The 27,673-nt window shown below is 47.3% G+C and overlaps 3 protein-coding genes across 6 annotated transcripts in view; 2 read left to right on the top strand and 1 right to left on the bottom strand.

Annotated features, from left to right (window-relative positions):
- Positions 1-2,547: 2,547 nt before the first annotated feature.
- On the top strand, positions 2,548-2,820 carry LOC126939351 (non-histone chromosomal protein HMG-17-like). The gene has a single exon (XM_050764630.1). It carries the CDS (start codon positions 2,548-2,550, stop codon positions 2,818-2,820), a length of 273 nt encoding a protein of 90 aa, XP_050620587.1.
- A 3,080-nt stretch (positions 2,821-5,900) lies between these two features.
- Positions 5,901-18,822, bottom strand: CHCT1 (CHD1 helical C-terminal domain containing 1). Of its 2 annotated transcripts, XM_050764623.1 has the most exons (7): positions 18,668-18,820; positions 14,458-14,559; positions 13,978-14,153; positions 13,498-13,597; positions 10,724-10,919; positions 8,072-8,212; positions 5,901-6,144 (listed from the first exon to the last, which is right to left on the bottom strand). In XM_050764623.1, the coding sequence occupies exons 1-7, from the start codon at positions 18,716-18,718 to the stop codon at positions 6,059-6,061; spliced, it is 852 nt and encodes a 283-aa protein (XP_050620580.1). In that variant the 5' UTR covers positions 18,719-18,820; the 3' UTR covers positions 5,901-6,058. The 2 variants fall into 2 exon arrangements, with proteins under 2 accessions (XP_050620580.1, XP_050620579.1); XM_050764622.1 differs by lacking the exon at positions 8,072-8,212 and having other exon boundaries at positions 18,668-18,822.
- Positions 18,823-18,840: 18 nt separating this feature from the next.
- Positions 18,841-27,673, top strand: part of USP32 (ubiquitin specific peptidase 32) — a 255,531-nt gene continuing 246,698 nt past the window's right edge. Inside the window, exon 1 of one of the 3 annotated variants that reach the window (XM_050764564.1) lies at positions 18,841-19,068. In XM_050764564.1, the coding sequence (XP_050620521.1) occupies positions 18,960-19,068 (109 nt within the window). In that variant the 5' untranslated portion in view covers positions 18,841-18,959. The remainder of the gene's footprint in view (positions 19,069-27,673) is intronic. The other 2 variants (XM_050764567.1, XM_050764565.1) reach the window with 2 other exon arrangements.

Here is a 27,673-nt window from a genome sequence, read left to right as displayed (position 1 = left end):
GTGATCCATCTGCCTTGGCCTCCCAAAATGCTAGGATTACAGACGTGAGCCACCCAGCCTGGCCCTAGCCTGTTTTCTTTGTAATGGGGAGAAGGAGTTTCCCTCACAAGTTTGACACAAAAATCCAATGAGAATGGATGTAAAACTCTGCCATTTCTCCCGAGTTACATGCATTTGTGATAATTATTATAAAGAGGAAACTGGGTGACTCCTGAGAGACTGGGGTAAGAGTGGGTCAGGCAGTAGTTAGTCATTACATTCGCAGTTAGGAGCCTCTTCCATTTAAAGCTAGGAAAAGTCACCTGGTGCCGTGGCTCCTGCTTGGAATTTCAGCTATTTGGAAGGCTGAGGCAGGAAGATCGATTGAGACCTTCAGAAGTTTGAGGCTGCAGCGAACTGTAATCATGCCTTTGCACTCCAGCCTGGGCAACAGAGTGAGACCTCATCTCTTAACAAAATAAAAGTAAAACTTTAGGGAAAGAACCCTTTATTCTCCAAGGAAAAGGACCCTTCTTGAAGGCTCCGTTAGTGAGGTATTTTCTCTAGGATGAGCCTCATCTCTAAGACAGCATGGGCCAAGGTATGATTTGGGGATTTCCACCAAGGCTTCCCACTTCCCAATAGCTTCTCCAACAACCTGTTTATGGTGTTCCCAATCCAGTGTTATACTTTTGGGTAGAGATACTTTTAAAAAATTAAAACAATCCTAAGAGAAGTAATACATTTTGGCTAGGCACAGTGGCTAATGCCTGTAATCCCAGCACTTTGGGAGGCTGAGGTGAGCGGATCACCTGAGGTCAGGAGTTCGAGACCAGCCTGGACAACATGGTGAAACCCCATCTCTACTAAAAATACAAAACTTAACTGGGTGTGGTGGGGCACACCTGTAATCCCAGCTACTCTGGAGGCAGGGCAGGAGAATCGCTTGAACCCGGGAGGCAGAGGTTGTGGTGAGCCGAGATTGCACCACTGCACTCCAGCCTGGGTGACAGAGTGAGACTGTCTTAAAAAAAAAAAAAAATAGAAGAAGGAGAAGAAGTAATACATTTTAGTCTTGAGGGTTATTTCCATCTTTTGAGAAATGAGTGTGTGGGCCGAGAGTAGGTGAAACATACATTATTGGTATGTAGGAAGTGCGCTGGCCTGGGGGACCTGAGTGGTAGTTCCAGTTCTGCTTAGAAGAGTTGCCTTTCTTCTTGGGCCTCTGTTTTCCCCTCTGAACCAGGAGGTGGTTGGTCAGAATTCTCTGTTTTGGGTTCGTTCATTCATTAAAAGTTTGCTAAGTACCTATTACATGCTGAATACTATTGTAATTGTTTTGGATACAGCAATGAACAGGACAGACAAAAATCTCTAACCTTGTAGAACTTACATTCTAAGGGAGAAGACAGTTAATAAACAAGAAATATAATAATTGGCCAGGTGTGGTGGCTCACTCCTGTAATCCCAGCACTTTGGTAGGCGGAGGCCAGCAGAGTTCGAGACCAGCCTGGACAACATGGTGAAACCCTGTCTCTACTGAAAATACAAAAAAAAAAATTAGCCAGGCATGGTGGCGCCCTCCTGTAAGCCCAGCTACTTGGGAGGCTGAGGCAGGAGAATCGCTTGAATCTGAGAGGCGGAGGTTGCAGTGAGCCGAGACTGCACCATTGCACTCCAGCCTGGGTGACAGAGCGAGACTCCATCTAAGGAAAAAATAAAAATAAAAAAGAAAGCTTCAAAACCAAGCCTCACTTGTTGTCTATTTTTGCCTTTAGGCGTCCCGATTGGTTCTCAAAGTTGATAAGGGAACCCCTGGCCCCCTTCTCTCCTCTTCATCTTTTGTACACGCTGGTTTGCACACGTTGGTTGAAAGAACAAGGCTGTAGTGTCTCATAATTCCTCTAGGTGGCAGTGCTGCCTTGCCCACTGGGGACACTTCGTATTTTGGACTGTTCCCAAAACAGCCACATTCCACTTGTCAGTGAAATATCTCAGGAGTAGAAAACATTGGAAAGCCCGTAGTCATCATGGACACCCTCCTGCCCGACTTCCCGTCTCTCTGAAATCCTCCCTGCTTTGGCAAAACTGTCAGGGTCTACCCAAGCCAGGCTGGCCCCAGGCCTGTGCCTTGGCCGTCTTATCTTGCCACTTCTAGGAGGCGGTGACGATAAGGAAGAAAGAAATGGCTGCTTCCCCCATTCATGCTTCCCTGAACTCCTTCTTCGAGACTAGACTGATGTTCAGTTTAGCGTTGTAAGTCTATGACGATACTCACTTCTGAACACAAATCGAGGGAGGGAGGGAGAAGAGTCACACCCATCCGCCCTGGCCTCTCCTGCTCCAGGGCAGCCCTGCACCCTAAATGCCGCTGCCTCAGGCAGAGCCCTGGAGAATATGTCATTTATGTTTTTGGGGAATGATTGGACCTACTTTCCCTCCTGGAAATGACAAAAGTTCACAAAGTTTGGAGGAAGAAGAGGCGAGAACGATCCCCGGACCAACCAAACCCCGCGCCCCTGCATCCTGCGCCCAGTGCCTAGTCCCGATGCCATCGTCGCCGCCACCATGCCCAAGAGAAAGGCTGAAGGGGATGTTAAAGAAGATAAAGTCAAGATGAAGGACGAACCACAGAGAAGATCCCCGAGGTTGTCTGCTAAACCTGCTTTTCCAAGGCCAGAGCCCAAGCGTAAAAAGGCCCCTGCAAAGAAGGGAGAGAAGCTACCCAAAGGGAAAAAGGGAAAAGCTGATGCTGGCAAGGAGGGGAATAACTCTGCAGAAAATGGAGACGCCAAAACAGACCAGGCACAGAAAGCTGAAGGTGCTGGAGATGCCAAATGAAGTGTGTGCATTTTTGATAACTGTGTGTACATCTGGTGACTATACAGTTTGAAATACTATTTTTTATCAAGTTTTATAAAAATGCAGAATTTTATTTCACTTTTTTTTTTTTAAAGCTATGCTGTTAGCACACAGAACACTTCATTGTCGTTTCTGGGGGAAGAGGCATATGTCATTAATAGAATGTCTCCGAAGCTGAACTGATGCGGGGAAAACACCTTTCACTTCTATTTTTGAGAGACTTCATTTTGGCTCTCAGGAAGAGGGATTCCCTACTTTTGACACACATGGCTACCTTGGCACAAAAGCCTTGTGGTATGGAAAAACAAATCTGTTTTTATGTCCTCTTCTCCCTTTACACCTTTCAGCATACACTTAACTCCCTTAAGCCCAGACGTCTGTTGGGACCTGATCCCTAGTCATTGGTTACCAGTGTGTCAGACAATCTGGACTTTCCAGTGATGCCACTGAGATGGCACCTGTCAAAAGAGCAGTGGTTCCATTTCTAGATTATGAATCTTCAGATAAATTCTGCTATTTTCATTTCACTTCCTGAAAGTCAGGGTCGGCTTGTGAAAAGCTATTAAACAACATGCTGAATGTGAAACGTCAACCTCTCTCTAAACTTTCCCTGTTAAGAGCATCAGATGAAGACTTCATTGGATTTTATAGTGACTTTCTTTTTGGTAGTCCATTGAAGAATCCTGGGAGTTTGAAAGTTGTTTTATACTGTTAATGATTGTCTAGCCATGTCCTACCTGAAATACCATGATTGTTTATGGAAAGTATCTTTAATAAAGCTGGATACAGTTTGGCTTGGAAAAAAAAAGTTCACAAAATTTGCAGCCTGATGATGTGATAGAAAAATAAAAACGCATTTTCTGGGGAGAAATTCAAGCTGCAGCAGAAATTGGCATAAGTAAGGAGGAGCCTAATGCTAATCCTCAAGACAATGGGGGAAAATATCTCCAGGGCATGTCAGAGACCTTCTTGGAAACGCCTCCCATCACAGGCCCAGAGGTCTAGGAGGGAAAAAATGTTTTTCTGGGCCAGGTCCAGGGCTCTCCTGCTATGTGCAGCCTTGGGATTTGGTGCCCTAGAGCCCAGCTGCTCCAGCATGGCTAAAAGGGTACAGCTTGGGCCATAGCTTCAGAAGGTGCAAGCCCCAACTCTTGCAGCTTCCACATGGTGTTGAGCCTGTGGATGCACAGAAGTCAAGAATTGAGGTTTGGGAACCTCCACTTAGATTTCAGAGGATGTATGGAAATGCTTGAATGTCCAGGCAGAGGTATGCTGCAGGGGTGGAGCCCTTATGGAGAACCTCTGCTTGGGCAGTGTGCAAGGAAAATGTAAGGTGGGAAAACTCCACACAGAGTTCCCACTGGGGCACTGCCTGATGGAGCTGTCAGATGAGGCCCACTGCCCTCCACACCCCAGAATGGTAGATCCACCAACAGCTCACCATGTGCCTGGAAAAGCAGCAGACACTCAATGCCTATGAAAGCAGCCAGGAGTGGAGCTGTATCCTGCAAAGGCACAGGGCCAGAGCTGCCCAAGACCATGGGAACCTACCTGTTGCATCAGCATGACCTTGATGTGAGACATGGAGTTCAAAAGAGATCTTTTTGGAACTTTAATATTTGACTGCTCTGCTGGATTTTGGACTTGCATGGGACCTGTAGTCTTTTCATTTTGCCCAATTTCTCCCATTTGGAATGGGTGAATTTACCCAATGCCTGTACCTCCATTGTATCTCGGAAGTAACTAACTCAGCTTTTGATTTTACAGGTTCATAGGTAGAAGGGACTTGCCTTGTCTCAGATGAGACTTTGGACTTGAACTTTTGGTTAATGCTGAAATGAATTAAGACTTTGGGGAACTTTTGTGAATGCATGATTGGTTTTGAAATGTGAGTACATGAGATTTGGGAAGGGCCAGGGTGCAATGGTATGGTTTGGCTCTGTGTCCCCACCCAAATCTCACCTCTAATTGTAATAATACCCACTTGTTGTGGGAGGGACCCAGTGGAAGGTAATGAATCATGAGGGTGGGTTTCTTTCCATGCTGTTCTCATAAGTCTCATGAGATCTGATGGTTTCATAAAGGGGAGTTCTCCTGTACACACTCTCTTGTCTGCTGCCATGTAAGATGTGACTTTACTCCTCATTTGCCTTCTGCCATGATTGTGAGGCCTCCCCAGCCACATGGAACTGACTCTATCAAACCTCTTTCTTTTATAAAGTACTCAGTCTCAGGTATGTCTTATTAGCAGTGGGAGGAAAGACTAACACATGGACTCAATCGACTCTCCCACCTTAGCCTCCCAAGTAGCTGGGACTACAGGTGCATGTCACTATGAACAACTAATTTTTTTGTAGAGATGGAGTTTTGCCATATCGCCCTGGCTAGTCTGGAACTCCTGAACTCAAACGATCTTCCACCTCAGCCTCCCAAAGTGCTGGGATTACAGGCATGAGGCATCATGCCCAGCCTTAAAGTGTTTTAAACAAGTAGAACATGACCAGGGACAAACAAAACACATCGGTAGCCTTACTTTAGTGCGCAGGCTGTGGTTTTGTGACTGCTGGCTCGAGCCATCATGTTAGCTAAGACCATCAGTGTTGTTTCCTGTTTGGTCTCCTGCCTCTAGCCTTGCTCACTACCATGCACTTTGTTCACAGTCACCAGAACATCTCCCCAATACCCTAGTCACACCCATTCATTCCACTGCTTGACACATCCCTTGCCACTGCCCATCCCAAGCTACCCACTAAATGAAGTCCAGATGATGCAGGCGGCTGCCAGGCTTGCCATCCTGACCCCAGGCTCCCTCCCTCCCTACCTGTGTGCTCCCCTGGCAAACACCCAGCTCCTTTGTTAACTCCCCTGAGGCCTGCTCCAGTCACCTGCTGTTGTGTCCTTTCTATGTCTATCTGCTCCACTAGACTGTGATGGTCCTCAACAAAGTGACCACATCTTATTCATCTGTGCATATGTGGGACACCTGCCACTTAGAAGGTGGCTGGCAAATATTTTTCAAACAAATTAAAAATGTATGAATGATGGCTGTTGGCCAAGTGAGGTAGAACTGTCATAAGAATGTTTATTTCCCACTTCATTTATTCCTAATTAAGACCTGAGAATCCTTTTGATAAGGACAATTCTTTTCCCTTTTTGGTCTCCATTCCCCGTGCTCTGAGAGCCAGGGCAAGCTGGCCCTTTGTCCCAGCTGGTCTTCTTATGGGTCAGTCTCTGGAGTTTCTGGGGCTTCCTTTATTCTCCTTCTCTTGAGTTTTGGTTTTGGAGAAAGCTCCCTTAAAGAATCTGAAAAAGAGAAGGTCAGAGACAGTCAGTGACATCACAAACAGTAAGAATCTCAGTCTGTAATACATGGGGGGTGTTGTAGGGGCAGAGAGGAAGAATAGCAAAATCTTATCTTGCTTCCCACCTATATCACTTAGTCTTTTCTCAGAGAAACCCTGTAGAGAGATGGCATTGTCCCCAGTTTACAGACGAGGACGGTCACCCAGGTCCAGGGTAAGGCAATGACCCGCCCAAAGTCTTAACAGCAAGTTAGTGGAAGAGTCAGGGCAAGACCCAAGTTTCCTTGACCTCTGGCTCCAACCTCTGATTCTTCCTTACTCGTCTCCTAGGCCTCATGACCCAATTCCCAGTACTGTTTGCAAACCCCATTGCCAAGTTTTAATTAAGAACTGACTTTATGGCCAGGCATGGTGGCTCACGCCTGTAATGCCAGCACTTTGGGAACCTGAGGTGGATGAATCACTTGAGGTCAGGAGTTTGAGACCAGCCTGGCCAACATGGTGAAACCCCCATCTCTACTAAAAATATAAAAATTAGCCGGGCATGGTGGCACATGCCTGTAATCTCAACTACTCGGGAGGCTTGAACCGGGGAGGCTGAGGTTACTGTGAGCTGAGATTGCACAACTGCACTTCAGCCTGGGCCACAGAGTGAGACTCTGTCTCAAAAAAATAAATAAATCAAAAATAAAATAACTGACTTTATTAACATAGTGCCAAAGAAATACCACATAGGTGATTTTCATTGCAAGGATAGACTCGGTGACTAATCTTAGCCCATTCCCGGTGGGTCCACGAGTTACTCTGTGCTTTGTCAGGTAGTAATGGGAAGAGCATAACCTCATCTCTTATGTAGCCTCTAGCCAAAAACACGTTTAATTTGAACCCATGAAGACTTTCAAATCCTGTTTCTAGAGGAACAAGCTAAAAGATGTCAAAAAGAAGCAACAGGGAATAAATCAGGAAGGAGAACATACTGCTGAATAGAAGTCTCATCTTTTCAACAGGTCAGGAATGTAAAACAAACAAACAAACAAACAAAACAGCTAGCCGGGCGCGGTGGCTCAAGCCTGTAATCCCAGCACTTTGGGAGGCCGAGACGGGCGGATCACGAGGTCAGGAAATCGAGACCATCCTGGCTAACACAGTGAAACCCCGTCTCTACTAAAAAAATACAAAAAAAAAAAAAACTAGCCGGGCGAGGTGGCGGGCGCCTGTAGTCCCAGCTACTCAGGAGGCTGAGGCAGGAGAATGGCGCAAACCCGGGAGGCGGAGCTTGCAGTGAGCTGAGATCCGGCCACTGCACTCCAGCCCGGGCTACAGAGCAAAAAAAAAGAAAGAAAACAGCTAGGCACGGTGGCTCAAGCCTGTAATCCCAGCACTTTGGGAGGCCGAGGCAGGCAGATTATTTGAGGTCAGGAGCTCGAGACCAACCTGACCCCGTCTCTACTAAAAATACAAAACTTAGCCGGGCGTGGTGGTGTGCGCCCGTAGTCCCAGCCACTCGGGAGGCTGAGGCAGGAGAATCGCTTGAACCTGGCAGAGATTGCAGTGAGCTGAGATCATGCTATGGCACTCCAGCCTGGGTGATAGAGCAAGACTTTGTCTCAAAAAAAAAAAAAAAAGGACTTTCTTAGGTTTAAAGATTTAAACCTAAGACATGACCAGGTGAAATGCATGGTTTGAGAAGCCAGTGCAAAAGTTCTCTGGCTGTAGGGAAAATTTGAATATGGAGTGTTTAGTCCAATTATTAGATGAAATGAAAATGTTGACATAGAAATCTTGATACAGGGCCAGGCATGGTGGCTCACGCCTGTAATCCCTGCACTTTGAGAGGCAGAGGCAGGTGGATAGCTTGAGCCCAGGTGTCCCAGAGCAGGCTGGACAACATGGCAAAACTCCATCTCTACAAAAAATACAAAAATTACCCAGGCACGGTGGTGTGCATCTGTAGTCCCAGCTACTTAGGAGGCTGATGCAAGAGAATCGCTTGAACCTAGGAGGTTGAGGTTGCAGTGAGCTGAGATCAAGCCACAGCACTCCAGCCTGGGTGCGAGGACTGAAAAACCCTGTCACACACCAAAAAAAAAAAAAAAAAAAAAAAGAGAGAGAGAGAGAAAGAAAAAAGATAGGTTGATACCATTAACTTAAAAAAAGCAACTCCATTGAGACCAGCCTGACCAACATGGTGAAACCCCGTCTCTACTAAAAATACAAAAATTAGCACGGCGTGGTGGGGCGTGCCTGTAATCCCAGCTACTCAGGAGACTGAGGCAAGAGAATCACTTGAACTCGGGAAGCAGAGGCTGCAGTGAGCCGAGATGACGCCATTACACTCTAGCCTGGGTAACAGAGTGAGACTCCATCTCAAAAAAAAGAAAAGCAACTCCAAATCAAAATTGCATGTACAGCATGATCTCATTTCATTTAAAATATATATATTTAGGCCAGGCATGGTGGCTCAGGCCTGTAATCTCAGCACTTTGGGAGACCAAGGTGGGTGGATCACTTGAGGTCAGGAGTTCAAGACCAGCCTGACCAACATGGTGAAACCCGTCTCTACTAGAAGCACAAAATTAGCCAGGCATAGTGGTGCATGCCTGCAATCCCAGCTACTTGGGAAGCTGAGGCAGGAGAATCGCTTGTACCCGGGAGGCGGAGGTTGCAGTGAGCCAAGATCGCGCCACTACACTCCAGCCTGGGCAACAAGAGCAAAATTCCATCTCAAAAAAATAAAAATAAAAAATATATATTTATGGCTGGGCCCAGTGGCTCACACCTGTGATCCCAGCACTTTGGGAGACTGAGGCAGGAGGATCACGAGGTCAAGAGATTGAGACAATCCTGGCCAACGTGGTGAAACCCCATCTCTAATAAAAATACAAAAATTAGCTGGGCATGGTGGTGCACCCCTGTAGTCCCAGGTACTTGGGAGGCTGAGGCAGGAGAATCGCTTGAACCCGGGAGGCAGGGGTTGCAGTGAGCCGAGATCGCACCACTGTATTCCAGCCTGGCAACAGAGCAAGACTCCATCTCAAAATATATATATCTGTTTTATGTATATATATATATACACACACACACATATACACATAAAAAAGATCTGGAAAGTGTTAATAGTGGTGATGACAATGTGATGTTTACATTTCCTTATTTTTGCTTATCTGTATAATCAAATTTTCTCTATGTTTATATTTATACTAATAAAAATGTTATTAATTTTAATAACTGCATGAAACCCATCATCAAAGACTTTTTCCTGTTATTTCCCTCCGTGTACCTCTCAAATCCTCTTCCATTCACCACCAAGCCCAGGCTGCCTACTCATTGCCCCTCACCTCTGCACTTTATTCCCACTTCCCTTCTTTCCTTCATCCATATCCTTATCCCTTTCTTTAAAGCCTGTCCCAAATTTACCTCCTTCAGGCAGCCTGTCTCGTTTGACACATCCTTTGCCCTGTGGCCTCAGACAGCTGTTTGTAAAAGGGAGATAATAACACCTATCTCATGAGGATGCTACAGAGGTTGAGTGAAATTAACAGATACAAAGCCCCTGGTACAGAGAGAAGCCAGTCCAGAAGCCCAGAGCTCACTTTCCTCATCTGAGTCATGGACTGCTTGGCCCAGAGCATCTTTGTTATAGACTGGTCTTCATTCTCTTGTCTGTTTACATCCTCAACTTAAACTGGGATGGTCCGGGCACAGTGGCTCACACCTGTAATCCCAGCACTTTGGGAGGCCGAGGTGGGCAGATTACTTGAGGCCAGGAGTTTGAGATCAGCCTGGCCAACATGGTGATACCTCCGTCTCTACTAAAAATACAAAAGCTGGGCATGGTGGTGTACACCTGTAATCCCAGCTACTGGGGAGGCTGAGGTGGGATAATCACCTGAACCCGGGAGGCGGAGGTTGCAGTGAGCCAAGATTGCACCACTGCACTCCAGTCTGGGCGACAGAGTGGGGCTCCATCTCAAAAAACAAAACAAACAAAAAAACCTAAAAATAATAATAATAAAATAAAAAAGGCCAGGCATGGTGGCTCATGCCTGTAATCCTAGCACTTTAGGAGGCTGAGGCGGGTGGATTGTGTGAGCTCAGGAGTTCAAGACCAGCTTGGGCAACACAGTGAAACCCTGTCTTTACTAAAAGTACAAAAATTAGCCAGGCATGATGGTGGGCACCTATAATCCCAGCTGCAGGGGATGCTGAGGCAGGAGAATCACTTGAACCCAGGAGGCAGAGGTTGCACTCCAGCCTGGGTGACAGAGAGAGACTCCATCTGGAAAAAATAAAATAAATAAAATAAATAAATAATAAAATAAAATAAAACAAAAACCTTTCTATAATGAGCACACCTGGGGAAGAGGGGGACTGAAAAGAGAAGAGAAAGTAGAGAAGGAGAAGAAAAGATGGACAGAAAGGAAAATGCAGGATGAAGAGAAGATGGAAAGGAGGGAAGAGGAACTTGTCAGGCTCGGGGCAGAGGCTCCTGGCTGCTTGAGTCTACTCTTGGGGAACACCCAGACACCACTCACAAACCCCTGGGTCCAGGCATCACCCCAACACCAAATGGGCATTACCTCTCTTGACATGATCCTGGGATCTTGGCTCCCCGGGCAGGGGGCTCCCTTGACCCGGGGCCTGCATCTTGGACAGCCGCTCCTTCACACCGCTGATGTTGCCGTGCAGTCCCCAGGCATCGCAGAGCTTCGGCAGACTGTCTTCCTGGTCGGCCAGCAAGGATCTCTCCGGTGCATCCGAGGCGCAGAATGCCACCTGCCACGGAGCCTCCATGTTAAGGAGAGTGTTGAGAAGAGGGGGACCTGAACTTCAGAGTCCCGGCCCTGCATTTGTTGAGAAATACTGAGGTCTGCCTGCCCCTCACACTTGCTAACCAAAAGGATGGGGTAGGAATCACAGATGTGGGAGAGAAAGGACTGTGGGGACATGGAGGGAGGCTGCCAATGATGTCTTCCTGGGTCGTCCTTTATTTTGAGATCATGTCTTCCATCTCTTTTTGGAATTGCAGTGTCTTACTGGTTTTTTGCAATGAAATGATATTTGTTTAAAAGACCTAACTTAACAAAAATTAAATTGGGAGCCTTACTCGGTTAGCTGAGGCAGGAGAATCCCTTGAACCCTGAAGGCGGAGGTTGCGGTGAGCCGAGATCATGCCGCTACACTTCAGCCTGGGCGACAGAGCAAGACTCCGTCTCAAAAAAAAAAAAAAAGGGAGCCTTTGTAAGCTTTGAGTCTGTTTAAAAAAAAGTAAAATTTTTAAAAATGAAATAAATTGACAGCCTGAATTTTGAAATTAAAATTCAAAGACTATATATATAAATGTTTCTGCCTGGTGTGGTGGCTCATGCCTGTAGTCCTAGCACTTTGGGAGGCCGAGGAGGGCAGATCACTTGAGGTCAGGAGTTCGAGACCAGCCTGGCCAACATGGTGAAACCCCATCTCTACTAAAAATACAAAAATTAGCCGGGCGTGATGGTGCATGCCTGTAATCCCTGCCACTCAGGAGGCTGAGGTAGGAGAATCACTTGAACCGGAGGTGGAGGTTGCATTGAGCCAAAATCTTGCCATTGCACTCCAGCCTGGGTGACAAGAGCTAAACTCTGTCTTGAAAAGAAAAAAAAAAAAAAATTCAGGCCAGTGAAATCCAGAAATCTAGAAATCAGTAAAGTGGCAGCTCCTCTTATTAAGAAGAGAAATCTTTGAAATGATCCAATCATTACATGGTCAGAGGAAGAATCAGTTGCAGAGAGGGAGAGGACCTGGTTAGGGCTGCACCGCGAGAGTGGTGAGAGGAGGGCGCCGTTAGAGCACGGTTCTCATCCCAGACAGATGAAGGCTGAACCCTGCCTCTTCCTTCCTACTTGCTATAAAGACTGTGACAAATTAACTTACTTCCCTGTATTTGGGATCCTCTTTTACACACTGCGGACAATAATCCTAATTACCACTTAGGGTTACTTTTGAATATTACTCGAAGGGACATAAAGTGCCTGGCACGTAGAATGCCTTTACAACTGCTTTATCTATGATTATTATTCTGGACCAGTGGTTCTCAAAGTGTGCTCTGCAAACACCCAGGAGTCCCTGCAATATTTTGACCTCATGGACCTCCTGAAACCAATGGATTCTAATGAAACCTAGTATGAAAATTTCATACTAGGTTTGATATGAATCTGAAAAGGCTACATATTGTATGATACCAACGATATGACATTCTGAGACAGCAAAACTACAGAGACAGTGAACCAAGATCAGTGGTTGTCAGGGGAGTGGGGGCAGGAGGGCAAGGACAAATAGATGGAGCACAGGGGGTTTTTAGGACCGTGGCACTCTTCTGTATCGTACTGTAATGGTAGATACATGTCATCATACATTGGGCAAAACCTATAGCCCGTACAACATGAAGAGTGGTAGGCTGGGCGCGGTGGCTTACTCCTGTAATCCCAACGCTTTGGGAGGCTGAGGCGGGCAGATCACCTGAGGTCAGGAGTTCGAGACCAGCCCGGCCAACATGGTGAAACCTTGTTTCTACTAAAAATACAAAAATTAGTCAGGCACAGTGGCATGCACCTGTAATCCCAGCTACTCGAGAGGCTGTGGCAGGAGAATCACTTGAACCCAGGAGGCGAAGGTTGCAGTGAGCCAAGATCACGCCATGACACTCCAGCCTGGATGGCAGAGTAAGACTCCATCTCAAAAAAAGACTAGCTGAAACAGGGAAGGGGTGTAAGCACCTCTCTCTAAGACACGCCTACCAATGCTATGTCAGTTTACTATTACCATAGCAACACTTAGAAGTTGGGACTCCTTTCCATGGCAACAACCCGGAAGTACTACCCTTTTTCTGGTAAATTCCAAATAACCATCCCATAATTTGCATGTAATTAAAAGTAGGGATAAATATGAGCACAGAACTGCCCCTGTGCTGCTACTCTGGGCACACTGCCCATAGGGTAGCCCTGCTCCGCAAGGAGCAGTGCCTCTGCTGCTACTGTACACTGCCGCTGCCATAAACTTACTGTTTAATACCACCAGCTCACCCTTAAATTATTTTCTGGGCAAAACCAAGAACATTCCCGGGCTGAGCCCCAGTTTGGGGGCTCGCCTGCCCCTGTATCAAATACATATGGAGAACTTGATGCTAAGCCTCGGCCTCTTCAGCCCACTGTGCCCAGGGCAGGGGTAAAGGTCGAGCAGCAGAGTCTTGCCCTGGCAGTGAGCCCTGGGAAGAACCAGAGGGGCTCTGGGTGTGTCAGTCCCAGGCCTCCCCCCAAGTCTAAGGACACACCAACCAACCCTCAGCTATGCCCGGGTGGAAGGTCTCATGCCTCACCAGGAACTTGGCCGGCTGGTTGCTCTTGGTGTACTTGTAAAGTCGGCAAAGCTGCTTTGCTTCCAGCTCTGAGAAGAGGGAGACGAACCGCCAGAGCATCCTGCAAAGGGGGAGACCTCAGGCTGGGGAGGCGGAGCACATGCTTCCTCCCTCCAGCATTTGTCTCAGGGTCAGGACCCACCCAGGGGAATATGGACCACATGCCCCTTTGGGGTTTGGGGTTGCGGGAATGGAGGGGTGGGGATTTGCCCAAACTTGAACATCCTATCCTGGTGTTGAGCGCCTGCACGCAGTTGTTCAGTCAGAGACAAGGTGCAATCAGGGCTGTCCTGAGTGACTAGTAGCTCTCTCCATCCCACTAGGCTCCTGACTCCTCCACATAAAGATGAAGGACTGGGGGATCAACTAAGGTGTCCCCTTGAATGAAGAGAAGGTTGCCCAGGAGTAGGTATGGGGAGCAGAGCAAAGAGACTGCCTTACTTTCTCCAGTGTTTGATTTCCCAGGCTCGGCAGTAATGCTGGAGAAAGGTGTTGATGTGGTCCCCTAGGACCACAAGGCTCTGCTTCATGTACTTCAGCTTCTTCTTCTGGGGAAGGTCCCTGGGCAGGTGCAACTTTCGCAGGAACTTCTTTAGTGGTCTTAGATATTCTTTACACTGAGGAGGCAACAGGTGAGGTGAGGGGCCGTGGGAGAAAAGAAGAGGCAGATGGGCAGTCCCAGGTATCCAGCAGATACCACAGCCCTGAGTGGCCCAGTGCTGCGTGTTTGGCCACAGCCCTGAGTGGCCCAGTGCTGCGTGTTTTGGGAGGTGGCTCCGGTGCACATCTCACCAAAAGTCCTTCCCAAGAGTAAGACAAGTGGGGCAATGCACTGTGGGCCTGAGGCTTGTCATTTCCTGACTCAGGCCTCCTGACCAATGGGGAAAAGGGGACAGGGTTCCAGGCTGGCTCTTTACTCACAATTTTGAAGGTGTCCTGATCCAGGCCCTTGGCATGGCGCATGAGCGAGTCTCTGGCAGGGCTGGTGCTGGAGCTTGTCTCCAGGCATGGCACATTCGTCACCTGGGAGGAGGCAGGAGGCACTAAGCCGGGGGCTTGGACTGTTACTCCTGGGGGCAGTGCTGGGCAGGGGACTGACCCAAATGGCAGCCAAAGCCCTTCTCCACTGCCCTCTGACCTTCTTGACCCAGCACGGATGTGAGTGAGCCTTGGGCAAAGAAACCCATCTCTGAAAATCTCTGCTTAGAAAACCTAGAATATTCTACCTGTTTCTTTTATAATAATCATAGCATATTCTACTAGGTAACTTTACAAAGCACTTGGTAAACATTAACTCACTTTATCCTCCCACAAACTCTGTCAGGTTAGATGTTGTTATAGGACCAACAGGTTTATATGCCTGCTGGACACTCACAATCCAATATATAGAGACAGCAAAAGTTGCAGCAGACCAGTCTAAGCAATATAGTGATACCTGGTCTCTACAAAAAATATAAAAATTGGCTGGGCACGGTGGTGTGCACCTATGGTCCCAGCTACCCAGGAGGCCAAGGTGGGAGAATTGCTTGTGCCCAGGAGGTGAAGGTTGCAGTGAGCTGAGATCATGTCACTGTGAGAAAGAGTTTATTGATTGCTGGGTGCTCAGTGAGGAGATGGAAGGAGTCCTTCAAGTCTATCTTCCCAAGGAGCTCTGGACTGGGGTTTTTAAGGAGATCATGGAGGAGGAGGGATTGAAAAAACTGTGGTCATTGATTGGTCAGGGTCAGGGGGATGAAATTATGTGGACATGGAAACTGCATTCTCTGGTGAATCAGGTTTTTGAGGGGCTCTTTAGACCCCCTGCCATCTATCTGTAGTTTGAGTGATATGTAGAACCTGAAATAATATTTTAAAGAGAAACCTCAATGCTTCATAATGTTCGAGCTGTTATCTACAGAGCAGTTAAGGAAATATCATCTCGTAACAATGTCTATGGAATTCTTTTTTTTTTTTTTTTTTGAGATGGAGTCTCACTCTGTTGCCCAGACTGGAGCACAGTGGCGCGATCTCGGCTCACTGCAACCTCCGCCTCCCGGGTTTACGCCATTCGCCTGCCTCAGCCTCCCGAGTAGCTGGGACTACAGGTGCCCGCCACCAAACCCGGCTAATTTTTTTGTATTTTTAATAGAGACGAGGTTTCACCGTGTTAGCCAGGATGGTCTTGATCTCCTGACCTCAAGATCTGCCCACCTGGGCCTCCCAAAGTGCTGGGATTACAGGCTTGAGCCACCGCGCTTGGGTAGTCTTTTTTTTGAGATGGAGTCTCGCTCTGTCACCTAGGCTGGAGTGCAGTGGCGCGATCTCGGCTCCCTGTAACCTCCGCCTGCCAGGTTCAAGTGATTCTTCTGCCTCAGCCTCCCAAGTAAGCTGGGACTACAGGCACGTGCCACCATGCCCAGTTAATTTTTTGTGTTTTTAGTAGAGACAGGTTTTCACCGTGTTAGCCAGGGTGGTCTCAATCTCCTGACCTCGTGATCTGCCCACCTTGGCCTCCCAAAGTTCTGGGATTACAGGCGTGAGCCACCGTGCCCGGCCTTTTTTTTTTTTTTTTTTTTTTTTAAATTCACTCTATCACCCAGGCTGGAGTGCAGTGGTATGATCTCTGCTCACTGCAACCTCTGCCTGCCGGATTCAAGTGATTCTCCTGCCTCAGCCTCCTGAGTAGCTGGGATTACAGGCATGCACCACCACGCCTGGCTAATTTTGTATTTTTAGTAGAGACCATGTTGGCCAGTCTTGTCTCGAACTCCTGACCTCAAGTGATCCACCCACCTTGGCTCCCAAAGTGCTAGGATATTACAGTGAGCCACCGCACCCAGCTGCATCTACGGAATCTAAGGAAACAGGCACCAAAGAACTCCAAGGAAGTGCATCAGAGAGCAGGCTGACCTCATGATTTATGCTGAATGGGCTGCAAGCTCAGTTAATTTTCATTTTTCCCCTCTGTCTTCCTGATTAATTTTATAAAGTTTCTAGGGACAGTTTCAATATCATTAACCCTGGTCACAGATTAGAACAATGAGGCATCAAAAGATTGAAGCAACTCCTTGGGGGAATGAACAGGGATTCATTGACTCACTCACTTGGCAAATGTTTACTGATTGCATCAGACTGGGCCCACTTCTTTGCATCCCTAGCCTCTAGCATCATGTCACGTGATACGGTTTGAATGTGTGTCCCCTCCAAATCTTATGTTGAAACATGATCCCCAGTGTTGGAGGTGGGGTCCAGTGGGAGGTGTTTGGGTCATGGGGGTGGATCTTTCATGAATGGGCTTGGTGCCCTTCCTGCCCTAATTAAGTAAGTTCTCACTCTGTCAGTTCATGTGAGAGCTGGTTGGTAACAAAAGTCTGAAAGGTCCTCCTCTCTCTCTTGCTTGCTCTCTCACCGTATGACAAGCTTGCTTCCCCCTCATCTTCTACCATGCTTGTAAACTTTCTGAGGCCCTCACCAGAAGCAGATGCTGGCACCATGCTTTGTGTACAGCCTGCAGAACTGTGAGTCAAATCAACCTCTTTTCTTTATAAATTGCCTAGCCTCAGGTATTCCTTTATAGGAATGCAAAATGGACTAATAAACCATCCATCCAATGACCATTCAGAAAAAGTGAATGAGGCCGGGCACGGTGGCTCAAGCCTGTAATCTCAGCACTTTGGGAGGCCGAGACGGGTGGATCACAAGGTCAGGAGATTGAGACTATCCTGGCTAACACGGTGAAACCCCGTCTCTACTAAAAAAAATACAAAAAACTAGCCGGGCGAGGTGGCAGGCGTCTGTAGTCCCAGCTACTCGGGAGGCTGAGGCAGGAGAATGGCGTAAACCCGGGAGGCGGAGCTTGCAGTGAGCTAAGATCCGGCCACTGCACTCCAGCCTGGGCGACAGAGCGAGACTCTGTCTCAAAAAAAAAAAAAAGAAAGAAAAAGTGAATGATGGTGATGACAAGAAAGAACCTTTGACCATGACAGTGGGGCAAAGAAAGCTGAAAATTAGGCCAGGCACAGTGACTCACGCCTGTAATCCCAACCCTTTAGGAGGCTGAGGTGGGTGGATTGCTTGAGCCCAGAAGTTCAAGACCAGCCTGGCCAGCATGGCAAAACCCAATTTCTACCAAAAATACAAAAAAATCAGCTAAGTGTGGTGGTGCACGCCTGTAATCCCATCTACTTAGGAGGCTGGGGCAGGAGAATTGCTGGAACCCAGGAGGCGGAGGTTGCAGTGAGTGAGACGGAGCCACTGCACTCCAGCCTGGGTGATGGAGCAAAACTGGGTGCAGTGGCTCACACCTGTAATCCCAGCACTTTGGGAGGCCGAGATGGGTGGATTACCTGAGGTCAGGAGTTCAAGACCACCCAGGCCAAAGTGGCAAAACTTTGTCTCTACCAAAAATACAAAAATTAGCTGGGTGTGGTGGCGCACACCTGTAATCCCAGCTACTCAGGAGGCTGAGGCAGGAGAAATTGCTCCAACCCAGGGGGCAGAGGTTGCAGTGGGCCAAGATCATGCCACTGCAGTCCAGCCTAGGTGACAGAGTGAGACTCCATCTCAAAAAAAAAAAAAAAAAAAAAAAGGAAAAAAAAAAAAAAAAAGAAAAAAGAAAGCCGAAAATGAGTAGCAGCAAAGTGACTGTGAAATAACACTGGACGTCAGAACTGGATTTGCCACCTTTCAACATCTTCTCAGAAAAGTATGAATTTTGGTCTGTGTTGGGGGAGAACAAGGAAGAACCTGTCCAGACCACTCTGAAAGGAAAGGCCTGGGAAAGGGAGGGAGGTGCATGGAGAGGAGATGGGACACAGGCTCCTCCAGGTCCTGGAGACAGGACTCTGGCCGATCCACTCTCCCAACACAGCACACACACCACACAACCACACACAGACCATGTGTATACACACACATACTCTCAAGTCTTAATAACCAACAACGAGAGGCGACCTCTTCCCCATCGTATCGCCGGGAACACAGGTCAAGCATAAACTTCTGAATGAATGAACATTCTTGTGCTTTAGGCCTCTTGCTATCTCAGGTACCCTACCATTGTTCTTCTCTTCTCTCCTGAATTTCATGTTCTCTACTTTCCAAAACCAGCCCCTCCGGGACGCTCTTTCCCTCCCTCCCTCACACCCCACTTCACCTTCTCTAGTGGCTTGTCCCCTTCACCCCCTTGCCCATCTGAGGCCTCCATCTCAGCAGGTGTGCCGGTAGGCTCCAGGGTGGCACTCCCCACGTCCCCTCTGGCTTCTGACCTACTGCTTCTGTGACCTGGCCGTCTCAGGGAGTGGGCAGATTGGCTCCAGAACTCGGAGCAAAGCCATGGCAACTGCCAACACAGAGCCCAGCCCCCCACCCCGCTCCCATCTCCTCATTCTTAGGGGTGGCCGCAGCTGGCTCCTCCTGCTGGGATCTGGACTAGGGAACCGAGCAAGATGTGCGGGGTCGAGCGAGGACTTTGGCAGAGCGCACAGCTCGCCAGGAGAGGCTGGCGCCCCTTCTCCCAAGGGTACTGTCAGATGCTGTTGATTCTGACACCACCTGGTAAGGCTTTTGAACTCATTTTCCTGCACGTGTGCCATTCCTGCCTGCTGGGTTACGCCGTGGTGGGGGCTCCCCAAGAGAAAGCACAGTTTGTAAGATTGTTTTCTGATTTGGGACAGAGGTCTAGGGAGCGCTGAAAGGGAGAAGGGACACAGCACGCACTGCCCCTGCGGCCTCCAGGAAGTTGTTAATAATAAGCCCTCGGTGCTGGGTGTTGGGTGCGGGGTGCTGAGTACTGGGTGGGATGTGTTTTGGGGGTGTATAAAGATCCCCGCCAGTGCCCACGGGCTCTGTAACCCTCCCCGCGGCCTTCCCTGGGGCAGGTACCCCAGCGGTCTCGCTTCACAGAGGAGGGGCTGAGACGCGGGCAGTCCCGTCGGCGGCCTAGTGTGCGCAGCCACCAGGCGGGGCGCGGGGTGTCGGCGAAAGTCCCGCCACCCCGGCTCTTCCCACCCGCGAGCCCACCAGGGACCCGAAGCCGACGGCGGAAACACGGTGGGCAGAGTCCGGGTGTAGCCTGAGCCGGCCGGGCAGGGCCGGGAGGCGCTCAGGGGACCTCAGGACCCTGGCCCCTGGCGCGGCAGCAGCGCCCCCTCGCGTCCCTGGGCGGCACACGGCGGGGTCCCGGCAATGAGAGACCGTTGCTGCCACGGTTTCCCCACTCGAGCCACCTTTTCTTCCCTGAAACTCGGAATTTCTTCTCCCGGACCTTCCTTCGTGTCCTCTGGGCCCGCGGCCCAGTTGTCCCCACTCAGTGTGGCCCTGTTCTTCGCCTTCCTTCGCGACAGTGCGGTGGGACCGCCGTCGGCCCGGGCCTCCCCTCGCCACCCAGCGGCCACTACGGCCACAGGACAGGGTCATAGCGGCTTCAAGTAGGGGTAGCCCGGAGGCCCGGGGCTTTGGAGGAGCACCTTTGAGTCCCGAAACTTTTTCACTTGTCCTCTATGCCAGGATGTTCAGCAACCGTCTTTTTTTTTTTTTTTTTTTTTTTTTTTTTTTTGGTAAGGGGAAGAATGAACCTTCCACTTATCCGCCTCCAAAATGGAAGGTCTATTTTCTGAGCATTAATTCTGGATTATTTTGTGAGTATTAAGAAGGATAATTATATTGGCAAGAGCAAGGGGAAAGGAACCTTTACATACATTTCTACTGGCAGTGAGACTGGTAAACAATGTATTTAAAAGTGTTTAAATGTGCATGCTCTGTGACGCATCAGTTCTACTTATAAGAATTAGTCCTAAGGGGAGAAGATGAGGACTGTTACAATAGTGACAATTTGGAAACAATTGCAATGTCACTAATAGAATATATAAATCATGGTATATTCATAAAAACATTAAACATGCCGCTATATATTTATTGATATGGAAAACAGGAACTAAAACCATGTATGGTATGATTCCATTTTGGCTCAAGCCTGTAATCCCAGCACTTTGGGAGGCCGAGACGGGCGGATCACGAGGTCAGGAAATCGAGACCATCCTGGCTAACACAGTGAAACCCCGTCTCTACTAAAAAGTACAAAAAAAATACTAGCCGGGCGAGGTGGCGGGCGCCTGTAGTCCCAGCTACTCGGGAGGCTGAGGCAGGAGAATGGCGTGAACCCGGGAGGCGGAGCTTGCAGTGAGCTGAGATCCGGCCACTGCACTCCAGCCTGGGCAACAGAGTGAGACTCCGTCTCAAAAAAAAAAAAAAAAAAAAAAAAAGTCTTGAAGGATACACTTCAAAATATCCAACGTAGTTTTTCACTTTCTTCACATATTATCTGTATTTTTTAAAATGACAGATATGCTTTACTTTTACAGTCAGGAAAGAGGTATTTTGTTTTGTTTTGTTTTGTTTTGAGAGGGAGTTTTGTTCTTATTGCCCTGGCTGGAGCAATGGGGTGATCTCGGCTCACTACAACCTCTGCCTCCCAGCTTCAAGCGATTCTCCTGCCTCAGCCTCCCAAGCAGCTGAGATTACAGGCATGTGCCACCATGTCGGGCTAATTTTGTATTTTTAGTACAGACAGTGTTTCTCTATGTTGGTCAGGCTGGTCTCAAACTCCCGACCTCAGGTGATCCGCCTGCCTCGGCCTCCCAAAGTGCTAGGATTACAGGTGTGAGCCACCGCGCCCGTCCAGGAAAGAGTCTTTTTAAAAAATCTACTCATAAGGACTAAATAACATTATTAAAAACATTATATAATGCTAAGTTTAAAAACAACATAATTCTGCCAGGTGTGGTGGCTCACGCCTATAATTCCAGCAGTTTGAGAGGCAGAGATGGGTGGGTCACCTGAGGTCAGAAGGTTGAGAACAGTCTGGCCAACATGGGAAAACCTCGTCTCTACTGAAAATACAAAAATTAACTGGGTATGGTGGTGCATGCCTGTAATCCCAGCTACTCAGGAGGCTGAGGCAGGAGAATCACTTAAACCCGGGAGGCAGAGGTTGCAGTGAGCCAAGACCATGCCCCTGCACTCCAGCCAGAGCAACAGAGCAAGACTCCGACTCAAACTAATAATAATAATAATAATAATAATAATAATAATTCTTTATTTTTAACCTTGAGTTCAAGGGTACATGTGCAGGTTTGTTATATAGATAAACCCGTGTCACGGGGTTTTGTTGCACAGATTATTTTGTTACCCAGGTATTAAGCTTAATACCCATTAGTTATTTTTCCTGATCCTCTTTCTTCTCCCACCCTCCACCTTCCGGTAGGCCCCAGTGTATGTTGTTCCCCTCTACGTGTTCATGTTTTCTCATCATTTAGCTCCCACTTATAAGTGAGAACATGCGATATTTGGTTTTCTGTTCCTATGTTGGTTTTCTAAGGATAATAGCCTTCAGCTCCATCAATGTTCCTGCAAAGGACATGCTCTCGTTATTTTTTATGGCTGCATAGTATTCCATGATGGATATGTACCACATTTTCTTTATCCAGTCCACCGATGGGCATTTAGGTTGATTCCATTTAGAAGCGATTGTGAATAGTGCTGTAATAAACATATGAGTGCATGTGTCTTTATGGTAGAACGATTTGTATTCCTTTGGGTATACATCCAGTAACAGAATTGCTGCGTTGAATGGCAGTTGTGTTTTTAGCTCTTTGAGGATTCACTACACTGCTTTTCACCATGGTTGAACTAATGTACACTCCCACAAACAGGGTAGAAGTGTTTCTTTTTCTCTGCAACCTTGCCAGTATTTGTTATTTTTTGACTTTTTAATAATCATCATTCTGACTGGTGTGAAGTGGTATCTCATTGTGGTTTTGATTTGCATTTCTTTAATGACCAGGGATGTTGAGCTTTTTTTCATATGCTTATTTGTTGCATGTATGTTTTCTTTTGAAAAGTGTCAGTTCATGTCCTTTGATGGCTTTTTAATGGGGTTTTTTTTTTTTTGTAAATTTGTTTAAGTTCCTTATAGATGCTGGATATTAGACCTTTGTAGGATGCATAGTTTGCAAAAATTTTCTCCCATTCTGTAGGTTGCGTTTACTCTATTGATAATTTATTTTGCTGTGCAGAAGCTCTTTAGTTTAATTAGATCCCATTAGTCAGTTTTTGCTTTTGTTGAAACTGCTTTTGGTGACAGACACAATTCTGAGAAGATGCAGTAGAACACAAAAAAGGAAAAGTTAATAGTTAAAAAAAAAAAACAACCACAAAAAAACAGAGGCCAGGCACGGTGGCTCACACCTGTAATCCCAGCACTTTGGGAGGCGGAGGCGGGCGGATCACCTGAGGTCAGGAGTTTGAGACTAGCCTGGCCAACATGGTGAAACCCTGTCTCTACTAAAAATACAAAAATTAGCTGGGTGTGGTAGGGCACACCTGTAGCCCCAGCTACTCAGGAGGCTGAGGCAGTAGAATTGCTTGAACCCAGGAGGCGGAGGTTGCAGTGAGCTTAGATTGTGCCACTGCACTCCAGCCTGGGTGACAGAACAAGACTCCGTCTCAAAATAAAAATAAAAACAAATACATAAAAATTTTAAAAATCAGGCCAGGCACAGTGGCTCAAGTCTGTAATCCCAGCACTTTGGGAGGCTGAGGCAGGCAGATCACCTGAGGTCAGGAGTTTGAGACCAGCCTGGCCAACATGGCGAAATCCCGTCTCTACTAAAAATACAAAAATTAGCCGGGTGTGGTGGTGGGCGCCTATAATCCCAGCTACTCAGGAGGCTGAGGCAGGAGAATGGCTTGAACCTGGGAGGCAGATGTTGTAGTGAACTGAGATCGTGGCACTGCACTCCAGCCTGGGCGACACGAGTGAGACTCTGTCACACACACACACACACACACACACAAAAGAAAATTTAAAAATCAGCTGGCATGGTGGCTTACACTTGTATTCTCAGCACTTTGGGAGGCCAAGACAAGAGGATCTTTTGAGCCTAGGAGTTCGAGACCAGCATGGGCAATGTAGAGAGACTCCCCACCAAAAAAACAGAACATAAAAGGGTATGTATGCTACGTTTCATAAGTGGAAGCAAATATGGATCAAGACTGGGAGAAAATACAGTTAAAAAAAAGAAAAGAAAAGAAATTTGCCGGGCACAGTGGCTCACACTTGTAATCCCAGCACTTTGGGAGGTTGAAGTGGGTAGATCACCTGAGGTCAGGAGTTCGAGACCAGCCTGGCCAACGTGGTTAAAACCAGTCTCTACTAAACATATAAAAATTAACTGGGTGTGGTGGTGCACACCTGTAATCCCAGCTACTCAGGAGGCTGAGGCAGGAGAATGACTTGAACCCAGGAGGGGGAGGTTGCAGTGAGCTGAAATCACACCACTGTACTCCAACCTGCGTGACAGGTTGAGACTCTGTCTCAAAAAAAAAAAAAAAAAAAAAAAAAATTGGGTATATACATACCTATATAAATACATGAATATATGTGTATGTGTGCATGTGTGTGTATATATATCCCTGATTCAATTCAGAAGGAGGAAATAAATGTTAGAACTTCAAAGTTTAGCTGCCCCTTCCTGTTTCCTAATCCCAAGCTACCATTTTCCCTGCCAGAGCTTTCAGCAAGCCCTAGGCTTTGGATGACTGCCCTATTCTCATAATGGTTTTATTATCAACCATGGGGACTAGCCTGAAGAGACAATTGAACCTAACAGCAGCCAGGAATAATGGCTCAACATTAACTAAGACAAAACAAAAATCCATTGCCTTTGGGAGCGTTCTTCAAAATTTCATTGGTTAGCATAAAATGACACTATAGGGCAAATCAAGTTATTCAACAAAGCCATCCCTCCACCACAGTTTTTTTTAATCCAAATATGTGCCATATACTTTAGGCATCTGGTAGGTTGGCGGGGGGTTGGGGGTTGTTAATTTGTCCACCCTCCACTTTATGCAGGTTGGCATGCTCTTTGATGGCACACACCTGTTTCATAATCATCACACTTTACCTCCATCCCCCAGTATATGTGATGGAACTCACGAAATTCTTGTTGTATATCCTGAATTAAGCATACATAGAAAATAACTCAGCATCTACTGCTTATACTTCCCCTCATAGATATGAAATCTGCCCATCTCTCTTTCTGAGTTGAACGGTGATGTAGAATCCTTGTATTATCCTAAAGAACTCTCCTCTATCCCCTTTTCTTTATAAGAAACCCAAGAGTAAGCCAGATGCAGTGGGTCACACCTGTAATCCCAGCGCTTTGGGAGGCCAAGGCGGGCAGATCACGAGGTCAAGAGATTGAGACCATCCTGGCCAACATGCTGAAACCCTGTCTCTACTAAAAATACAAAAATTAGGTGGGCGTGGTGGCACGTGCCTGTAGTCATAGTTACTTGGGAGGTTGAGGCAGGAGAATTGCTTGAACCTGGGCCGTGCAGGTTGCAGTGAGCCGAGATCATGCCATTGCACTCCAGCCTGGGCAACAGAGTGAGACTCAATCTCACACACACACAAAAAAAACCCACCACCAAACGTATCTTAAAATTGCCAAAAGAGACTTTTTGATCTTGCTCCAAATTATCCAATTAGAATTGTATAAAGACTCCAAGAAAAGTAAGGTCATTGAAATCCCTGTCATAGCTGGAGTGCTGGGTCTGAAGAGCATGCCAGCACCTCCCAGCTAAGGCAAAGTGACCCTACTCCAAGGCTACCTGGATCTGAATCATTACCTAAGACACTGTCTTAATCCATCAATGGACTTAAGGGAGTCAACAAACCCTTGAAGTGTTATCCAGTGAATTGTATGCAAAGACTCATCAAAGAGGTCTAGCCCCAAAGATATTAGGAACTAAGGATCTAACAAGTCTAACCTAAGCTTGTGGACCTTCTCAGCAGTGATTCTGAAAGTTAGATGGGTCTTTAACCCATGGAAGCCTTCAAATGGAGACACTGTGACAAACACCAGACACAGGGCTGGTCTTGAGAGAAAAAAGGCAGAGGAAGAAGCCAAGCAGGTTTAAAGCCCAACTAACCATAATCCAGGCCCAAGCCAAGGAACCAGGGAGTAAACAGAAGGCCAGTAAGATCTTTGACCATGTACAGTGAAGTCCTGTGTCTTCCCTGCCAGCAGCCTACATCCAGCCCTCCCCAGTGGACAGGAATCTCCTCTTGTGCTAATACAAGGCATCAGGACCTTCCAAGACAGGCTGCAGGTGAGACTAAGCAAGGAACTTTCTTAGGGACCTGCTGGTTACCAACCCCCCAAGCATGAAAATAACAAAAAATTTATTTTCTTTATAGAGGATTATAAACAGAGGACTGAACTCCAACCACCCATTCTTTGTTTTAAATTTCTTCCTGTAATCCCAGCTACTCAGGAGGCTGAGGCAGGAGAATTACTGCTTGAACCCGGGAGACGGAGGTTGCAGGGAGCCCAGATTGCACCACTGCACTCCAGCCTGGGCAACAGAGCAAGACTCCATCTCAAAAAAAAAAAAAAAAAAAGCCTGTAATCCCAGGGGAAAAGAAAGGTCAGGAAAAAAAACGGTGAAACCCCGAAAAAAATAAAAAAACTAGAGTTCCTTAGTCCCAGGGAACTCGGGAGGCTGAGGCAGGAGAATGGCGTGAACCAGGCACCGGAGCTAGCAGTGGAGAGATCCGGCCACTGCACTCCAGCCTGGGCGGCAGAGCAGACTCCGTCTCAAAAAAAAAAAAAAAAAAAAAAAAAAAAAAAAGAAAAGAAAAAAAAGAAAGAAAAATAAAAACCTAGAGTTCCTTCTAGGGAAATTCCAGGCAACTAGCTAGCCTGGAGAAGTAAATGAGCAACTTGATGAACAAGAAGGCAATAGCACTTTAAAACAATAACTGGCTGGGCACGGTGGCTCATGCCTGTAATCCCAGCACTTTGGGAAGCCGAGGTGGGTGGATCACCTGAGGTCAGGCGTTCGAGGCCAACCTGACCAATATGACGAAACCCCGTCTCTACTTAAAATACAAAAATTAGCTGGGCCTGGTGGTGGGTGCCTGTAATCCCAGCTACTCGGGAGGCTGAGACATGAGAATAGCTTGAACCTGAGAGGCAGAGGTTGCAGTGAGCCGAGATTATACCATAGAACTCCAGCCTGAGTGACAGAGCAAGACTCTGTCTCAAAAAAATAAACAAATAAATCAATAAAACAACAACTAAGGAAGTTAGAGTCAGGAGATATTTTATTCCCTATAGAAACTAAAGATACCATCTTGTCTGGCTCTGTCACCCAAGCTGGAGTGCAGTGGCATGATCTCGGCTCACTGCAACCTCCGCCTCCCAGGTTCAAGCGATTCTCCTGCCTCAGCCTCCCAAGTAGCTGGGACTACAGGTGCATGCCACCATGCCTGGCTAATTTTTGTATTTTTAGTAGAGATGAGGTTTTGCCATGTTAGCCAGGCTGGTCTCGAACTCCTGACCTCAAGTGATCTGCCCACCTTGGCCTCCCAAAGCACTGGGATTATAGGCGTGAGCCACCACGTCTGGCTGATAACATCTTAATACGTGTCCCTGAGTTGTTTTTCAGAAACCCAGACCCCCATCCAACTCTGCTGGCACATAGACCTCAAATAAGGGGGAACAAAGGACTGAACTCCAAACCAACCATTCTTTTTAAAAAATTTCTTCCTGAGGAGCCTGGAGAAGGTCACACTCATGAACCAGAGGTAATATTTTTGGTTTTTTTTTGAGACAGAGTCTAGCTGTCACCAGGCTGGCGTGCAGCTGTGCGATCTCAGCTCACTGCAACCTCCACCTCCCAGGTTCAAGCGATTCTCTTGCCTTAGCCTTCCAAGTAGCTGGGATTACAGGCATGTGCCACCACGCCAAGCTAATTTTTGTATCTTTAGTAGAGACAGAGTTTCATTATGTTAGCCAGGATGGTCTCAATCTCCTGACCTCGTGATCCGCTCACCTTGGCCTCTCAAAGTGCTAGGATTACAGGCATGAGCCACTGCGCCCAGCCAGTAACATTCTTTTCTGCTGATCCCAAAGTTTTAGACAAAAGCTTTGCCTTCTTAACCAATCAGAAGTCAAAAATTTTTTGAATCCACCTGTCCTCCCTTCCTTTTTAAGTCAAAATAATATATAACCTTTCTGTACTGGTTTATGACTTTGCCTATAACATCCGTCTCCCTGCGTTTAAAAACCCTTACCTGTAAGCCATCTGGGAG

This window comes from Macaca thibetana, chromosome 16, assembly GCF_024542745.1.
Source record: "Macaca thibetana thibetana isolate TM-01 chromosome 16, ASM2454274v1, whole genome shotgun sequence".
Taxonomy (NCBI): domain Eukaryota; kingdom Metazoa; phylum Chordata; class Mammalia; order Primates; family Cercopithecidae; genus Macaca; species Macaca thibetana.
This window is presented reverse-complemented; position numbering and strand designations above follow the sequence as displayed.

Bases quoted from the DNA above. Each gene is read 5' to 3' on its own strand.
- CHCT1 (XM_050764623.1), bottom strand. From the start codon at position 18,718: ATGGAGGCCTCAGATGGGCAAGGGGGTGAAGGGGACAAGCCACTAGAG. The intron at 8,213-10,723 runs GTAATGCCCATT...GGTGTGTGACAG, and splicing joins CCAGGATCATGTCAAGAGAG to GGTTTTTCAGTCCTCGCACC. The intron at 6,145-8,071 runs GTAATTTTTGTA...TCTCTTTTTCAG, and splicing joins ATGCACACCACCGTGCCTGG to ATTCTTTAAGGGAGCTTTCT.
- LOC126939351 (XM_050764630.1), top strand. From the start codon at position 2,548: ATGCCCAAGAGAAAGGCTGAAGGGGATGTTAAAGAAGATAAAGTCAAG.